Genomic DNA, 7,097 nt, shown 5'->3' with positions numbered 1-7,097 from the left:
CAGAGGGATGTCGTATGCTGTAAAGCCCTGTGAGGCAAATTGTGATTTGTGATATTGGGCTTTATAAATAAAATTGAATTGAATTGAATTAAGATATCCAAGGTTTGGTTTCTCAGATGTTTTCCTAATGTTCTCCTCTCCTTCAGGAGGAGAATGAGATCCCCTCCACTGTTTTCGTGAAGGATCCTCCTCCGTTCCCTCGTGATGAGATTTTGGAAGAAGGTGATGAATCGGCAGCGGGCGTCGATGGCAACCAATCCCAGGAGGGCGGGCTCCATACCATTGACCTATCGTCTGATGAGGACGTTGGGTTGGAGGCGGAGTTAGAGGACGAGGAGATGTGGCCTCACGATCTGGAGAACATGGAGAAGTCCAGAGCCGAGAAACTGAAACGTTCCAGTCTGAAGAAGGTAAGAAGGTCCAACTGAAGGTGTTCAGTCAGACAGATGTGCACAGTCAGACAGACAGGTGTAACAGTTTCTCCCTCCGCAGGTTGACAGTCTGAAGAAGGCGTTCTCCAGGCAGAACATTGAGAAGAAGATGACGAAGATCGGAACAAAGATTGTTTCTCAGGAACAACGAGAGAAGATCAAACAGAGAACCTCCAGTCTGAAGGTTTCACCTCTGACCTTCAGCATCAGGAAGGTACTCTTTGTTGTTCTAATACTCCTTTAATCTCAATATTATCAAGCATTCTCAGTTCCTCTTAGGTTCCCCTAACTTTTTCAAGTGCCACTAATGTTCCCCAAAGTTTCCTTTAACATTCCACTAGGTTCACCGCAAGTTCTTGTACCATTCCTCTAAGGTTACCCCATGAATCCCCTTAGAAAGGTTCCACTAACATCCACTGTAAAGCTCCTGTAAAGTTGTACTAAGGTTCCTCCAACAACCCGCGGTTCCCAGAAATATATTTGCCCCAATGTTTAACTAGCAATATTTCCCTGAAGTTCCCCTTAAATTTGTTCCAGGTATCCTTAACATTCCACCAAGATCCCCCACATTTTTGCTGTCAAGTACCTGTAAGGTTCCCCTAAGATTACCCTAAAGTTCCTCTGGGGTTCTGCTAAGGTTAGATTAAGGTTCCCCCAGTGTTCCCCTCACATTTTCCTAATATTGCCCTGAGGTTACCCCTAGAATCCCCTTGATTCCCTTAAGATTTTCCTTAGATTTCTAAATACTCCATGAAGATTGCTGAAGATTACATTTTCTAAAGGTGCCATTAATGTTCTCCAAACTTTCTGTAACATCCCCTTACGTTTACCACACATTTCTGTAACATTCCTCTAAGGTTTCCCCATGAATTCTCTTAGTAAGTGGCCACTGACATTCCCGCTAAAGTTCCTGCAAGGTTCTACTAAGGTTCCTCAACAAAAACTATGTGTTATGTGTTGTGGAACAACCCCCATTGATGACACCTTCTTGATTTCAATGGTTCTGATCAAATCTGGCGGAACACTGGATGGTTCTAGGTAGCACCAGGGTCCCCAGAGTCTTAAACAGAACCGGTTCAAGAGTCAGAGGTCCTTTGATGGAAAGAGGGTCTGCTAAGATTCTCTTAAGGGTCAAATAAAGTTCTCTAAGGTCCCGTACACATGCCGCGTTTGTTGCTCTCTGAAGTTGGGCTACCCTGGGTTCTCCATCTGTCCCACAGACGATATTTAGGTACACATTTAGAACCACATCTGGAAGAAGATCAGCTCTGAACTTTCTGGTACCTAGGTGATGATAAGGTGTTTATGGTAGAGTAGCAATGTCAGATGCATTTTACCTTCATGACCTTGAAAGTTGGCACAAGTGTAGCACCCAGCACCCGACCTCACGTTCTCAAGGCGGTAAAAGAGGCAACATGTGTCCCGTCCATTAAGTTACTACCAAGTTCCCCTGTTGTTCCACTTCTCTGACCTCTGACCGTCTGTACTTTCAGCCTCGCAGCAGCTCCGACTCACAGCCCCCCGAGGCTTCCCCTCAGGCGGGGGAGTCTGTCTTCACAGAGGCCGACGTCCAGCTCTCCCCGCTGGACAGCACCAACCAGGAGGTCCCCTTCACCGAGGTCCATGCCCAGCTGGCTCCGGCTGAGCATGAGGAGAAAGAGGAAGAGGAGGTGAAAGAGGTGGAAGAGGAGGAGGTGAAAGAGGAAGAGGAGGAGGTGAAAGAGGAAGAGGAGAAGGAAGGCGAGGAGGTGTCAGGTGTGGAGGCGGATCTGTCGGTGGTTTCGGAGGGAGTCAGTCAGGAGTACACTTTGTCTGCCACCCTGCCTCAGGAGGAGAAAGAGGAGGAGTCCTAAACACTCGGATCTCTAAAGGAACAGTTTGGCCTTTATATAAAAGTGGAACTGTTCCTTTAAAGTTCAGAGCCGTTTAAGTATTTCTGTTATTGATAAAGTTCCACACACACACACGTTCCTTCCACATATCTAATCATCTGTGCTGATATTTCATGTCTCTATATGTGAACCTTAGAACCTCGGTTGTCCAACATTTGAACTTTTCAGGAACTAAAAAGCAAAAACATGCTTTCTGTTTTGTAAAGTTTCGAATGAAGTCGGAGAATTTAAACGTTCATTTCTTCAACTGATCTGAAAACCTGAAAAATGAGAACACTTAAATTTGGAGATCCGCGGTTCTTTAGTTGTAGTTTTTTTCTCTTTTTGTTTTTGTTCTAAACAGCTGACTGATAGAAACACTAACAATCTGCTGATCAATAACATTAATGTAAAATTTCCATTGGTGGGACCCAATGAGTTTAGAACCTGACAAGGTTCTCACAAACAGACAGAACTGAGGGATCACTAAGGTAAACATGGTGCTGAACAGATCCCTGAATACAAAATGTCCCTCCAGTGTTCCACGAATCATCCCCAAACTGTCTACATTTATACGGTGCCTCATTAGTTCTACCACTGTTTCCTAAACATTCCTCCAAGGTTCCTTAAATGTTGCCCTAACATTTTCCAAAGGATCCTTTATGGTTTCACTGAAGTACCTCTAAGGTTCTACTGTGTTTGGCAAAAGTTCCCCAACAGTTCCCATAAAGCTTTTGTGGAGTTCTACTTAAGTTTCCCAAACATAGCTGAAAGAGTCCCATAAAGTCTGTCCGAGGTTCCTCAAAGGTTACCTTAAAATTTCCCGAAGGATCCCTTATGGTTACACAAAAGTATTTCTGAGGTTCTGCTATGGTTGGCCAAGGTTCTCCAAGAGTTCCTGTGAAATTTTTATGAGGTTCAACTTAAGTTCCTTTAACATAGCCATAAGATTCCCATTAAGTTCCCCAGAGGTTCCTCAAATGTTTCCTTAAAATTTCCATATGGATCCCTTATGTTTATACTAAAGTACCTCTAAGGGTCTAGGATGTTTGGCCAAGGTTTCCCAAGAGCTTCCATAATATTTTTTTGTGTGGTCTACTAAAGTTCCTCTAACATAACCTTAAGAATCCCATAGAGTTCCCCAGAGGTTCCTCAAAGGTTACCTTAAAGTTTTTTTTTCAAAAGATACCTCTAAGGTTCTACTGTTCTTGGCCCAGGTTCCCCAAGACTTCCCATAACGTTTGTGTGAGGTTCTACAAAAGTCCCCTTAACATAGCTGTAAGATTCCCATAAAGTTCCTCTGAGGTTCCTCAAATGTTGCCTTCAAATTTCCCAAAGGATTCCCTATGGTTACAGTAAAGCACTTCTAGGGTTCTTCCTTGGTTGGTTCCTCCAGCGTCCCCCTACGTTCTACCCAAGGTCTCACAAAGACTCCCCCGGAGTTCCTACAAGGTTCCTCAAACATTCCACTTGGGTTCCCCTCAAAGGTTCCCTCAAGTTTCCACTGAGGTTCCATCAAGGTTCCCCCAACATTTTCCAAATGTTCTCCTGTCATTCCTGTCTGTTATCTGTTACTGAAGAACTCTCAAATGTTTTGCTTTCCACTGATCAATAAGTTGATCAGTTTCCTGCAGTGTGTGCGTGTGTGTGTGTGTGTTGATATCTACACTGATTAATAACCAGCCTGTTGATTGATTATCTGTTTACTAACGACACAAAGTATTATTAACTGTAACAGTGACAGAACCACTGATCAACAGACCTGATCAAACAGATTGATCCGTTGCATATCGATTGGAAACAGCCCTAGAGTTAGAGACCGACTGTTTGTTCTGTTTGTTGTTTTCAGGTTTACAGTTGCTGTTGTTCTTTTATTTACCGTTAATGAAACTTCCTGCTGCCAAAGAACATTTCCTGTTTGACTTCCTGTCAGACTGTCAGTCGTCCCCCAGGTGTGCCAGAACCACCTGAACTGTGTAATCAATAAAAACCGTGTAACCACCGCTCTGTTTCCTGTCTCTGATTTTAACCCAGAACTTAATTAACTTCTTTTGGTCGAACAAAACAAGATGGTTCTCACAGTTTCCTGACATAAACACATATATTTTATAATTTAATCTGAGAAATAATCAATTGACTAATTGATTGACTGATCTGAAGGGATCTGCCAAAGTTAAAGTCCTGAGTTCTCTGCAGAATCAGCTGTTTAATGAATGAGGTTTGATTCAGACTCTGTTGACCTTTGGAGGGGGCGGGGTCAGGGAGTGGGGTGGTCTCCTCAGCAGCCAATGGGATGACTCGAGGCAGGGCTTAGAACCAACATAGCCAATAGAGACAGGCGGGGGCGGGGTCTGAGACGTCACTCCATAGTCACAGAGTTGGAGCCTGAATTTTCATCCAGACACTGCTTCTGTCTGAAGTACCACAGAGTTCTACAACAAGGTTCTACCAGGGAATTCTACAACAAGGTTCTACCACAGAGTTCTACAACAAGGTTCTACTACAGAGTTCTACAACAAGGTTCTACCACAGAGTTCTACAACAAGGTTCTACCACAGAGTTCTACAATCTACCACAGAGTTCTACAACAAGGTTCTACCACAGAGTTCTACAACAGAGTTGGACTGGGTTCTTCTTCTGTGGTGCAGATGGACTCAGTAGCGCCCCCCGGCCTCTCTCTGGTCTCTGTCCTCTCTCTGTTAGCATGTAGCATCCAAGTGTTAGCTGCCGTCCTGCTAGCACACAGGTATGGTGGGCGGAGCTCCGCAGAGGACAGGTGGATCCTGATGTGGCTGTTTTATGACGTCATCGTCCACCTGACACTGGTACGAACAATTGGGACCTGATTTATATTTGTTTATCATTCTTCAGCTTGTCCTGTCCACAGGACGCTGTGGGGGGTTTAGTGAAAACTCTGAGTGTGTTAACTCTGAAATGAGGGAAACTCTGGGTTTTCAGTTCCAGACAGAGAGGTAAGTCAAACTCTGAGTCAATCACCATGGCAACTGACTCTGTGAACCTAACCTGCTCACTCAGAGTAAGTCAACTCAGAGTTCAGGATTAGACTCAGAGTTTGTTGAACCTCCTGGAATACCCCTCTGATTGTTGTTTGTTGTTTATGTTTTTATTGTCCATCTGTCCACAGGAAGGTCCGTTTGTCTACATGTCTCTGGTTGGGACAGTGGAGACGTCTGAAGGTCCTCTGGCTGAACTCTGTGAGTACTCTACTGGAGTACCTCCATTGTTACTACCTTTATACTTGTACTGTACTATACTGTACTTCCAGTGTGTACTCGAGTACTTTTACTACAGTAACTGTAACTGTGTGTCTGTAGGGAAGGAGTATGGTAAAGCTGATGGTCGCTGGCTCATTTCTGATCCGACCATCGTCTCCATCGAAATACTGACCGTCGTCCTCGACTCACTGCTCGCTGTGCTCCTGATACACGCAGTACTGAGGGACAAATACTACAGGTAATACTACAACGTTTTGCCCTTGTTTTGAACATGGGAGGATCCTTTGTGCTTCCTCCCGAACTAGAATGATTCCTCTGTCCTTGTTCCCTAACTAGGACACGTCCTCTGTCCTTGTTCTCTAACTAAGAATCTTCCTCTGTCCTTGTTCCCTAACTAGGACACGTCCTCTGTCCTTGTTCTCTAACTAGGAATCTTCCTCTGTCCTTGTTTTGTAGATGAGAAGCATCTTGTGTCCTTTTTCCCTTTTAAGGAAACTTCCTCTGTCTCTGTCTCATAACGAGGACATTTCCTCTATTCTTGTTCCCTAACTAGGACACATCCTCTGTCCTTGTTCCCTAACTAGGATGCTTCCTCTGTCCTTGTTCTGTAACTAGGAAGCTTCCTCTGGCCATTGTTCTTTAATTAGGAAGCTCCCTCTGTCCTTATTCTGTTAGTAGGAAGCATCCTTTGTTCTTGTTCTCAAAGTAGGGCGCCTCCTCTGATCTTGTTTCCTAACTGGTGAGCTTCCTCTGTCCATCTTCCATAACGACATTTTCTCTGTCCTTGTTTCCTACGTAGGATACTTCCTCTGTTCTTGTATCCTAACTAAGACGCTTCTTTGTTCTTGTTCCCGAAGTAGGACACACCCTCTGTCCTTGTTCCCTAACCAGAATGCCTCCTCTGTCCTTGTTCCCTAACCAGAATGCCTCCTCTGTAAATAAGAAGCTTCTTGTTCCATAAATAGTAAGCATCCTATTTCCTCGGTCCCTTAGTAAGAAGCTTCCTCTGTCCTTGTTCCCTTACACTTCCCTGAAGGACAGTTACCATAGTAACAGTACCTGCTGTGTGTTTGCAGACACTTCCTGCAGGTGTCTCTGAGCGTGTGCGAGCTGTACGGCTGCTGGATGACGTTCTGTCCTGATTGGCTGGTGGGCAGTCCTCACCTGGACACGTCCTCCTGGATCTACCTGTGGGTCTACCTGGTCTTCTTCAATGGGGTCTGGGTCCTCGTCCCGGTTCTGCTGCTGCTCCAGTCCTGGTTCTGTCTGAGGCAGCTGCACATGCTCAGAGCGGACGGTGGCGTCAACAAGAAGACGGCGTAGAGAGGACGGACTGTGTTTTAAATGTTATTGGAATGTTATTGATCGACATCTGAGACTGATTGATTGATTGGCTGATTAATTAGAGTCAACACTGTTCACATAGATCACTGATATGAGACTTTAATGATCGGTCCCTACAGTCTGATTATTGATCAGTCGTCACATCCTTACAGCAAACAACAGATAATTATTATAAATAATAAATGTAGAGACATTAACATTTACTAGTTTCCTTC

General features: G+C 44.5%; 2 protein-coding genes across 4 annotated transcripts in view; both read left to right on the top strand.

Moving 5' to 3' along the window:
* LOC126403573 (caveolae-associated protein 2-like) overlaps positions 1-4,305 on the top strand; it is a 12,078-nt gene extending 7,773 nt beyond the window's left edge. Inside the window, exons 4-6 of the mRNA XM_050066321.1 lie at positions 147-410; positions 493-645; positions 1,925-4,305. Of these exons, the coding sequence (XP_049922278.1) occupies positions 147-410; positions 493-645; positions 1,925-2,284 (777 nt within the window). The 3' untranslated portion in view covers positions 2,285-4,305. The remainder of the gene's footprint in view (positions 1-146; positions 411-492; positions 646-1,924) is intronic.
* A 386-nt stretch (positions 4,306-4,691) lies between these two features.
* On the top strand, positions 4,692-7,079 carry ebpl (EBP like). Of its 3 annotated transcripts, none has more exons than XM_050066329.1 (5): positions 4,692-4,796; positions 4,895-5,127; positions 5,448-5,517; positions 5,638-5,776; positions 6,615-7,079. In XM_050066329.1, exons 2-5 carry the CDS (start codon positions 4,951-4,953, stop codon positions 6,859-6,861), a joined length of 633 nt encoding a protein of 210 aa, XP_049922286.1. In that variant the 5' UTR covers positions 4,692-4,796; positions 4,895-4,950; the 3' UTR covers positions 6,862-7,079. The 3 variants fall into 3 exon arrangements, with proteins under 3 accessions (XP_049922286.1, XP_049922284.1, XP_049922285.1); XM_050066327.1 differs by having other exon boundaries at positions 4,696-4,848; XM_050066328.1 differs by having other exon boundaries at positions 4,708-4,822.
* Positions 7,080-7,097: the final 18 nt, after the last annotated feature.

The sequence above is a fragment of the Epinephelus moara genome, chromosome 16 (assembly GCF_006386435.1).
Source record: "Epinephelus moara isolate mb chromosome 16, YSFRI_EMoa_1.0, whole genome shotgun sequence".
Classification (NCBI taxonomy): Eukaryota; Metazoa; Chordata; class Actinopteri; order Perciformes; family Serranidae; genus Epinephelus; species Epinephelus moara.
The sequence above is the reverse complement of the archived record's forward strand: the minus strand, read 5'-3'. Positions and strand labels throughout refer to the sequence as shown.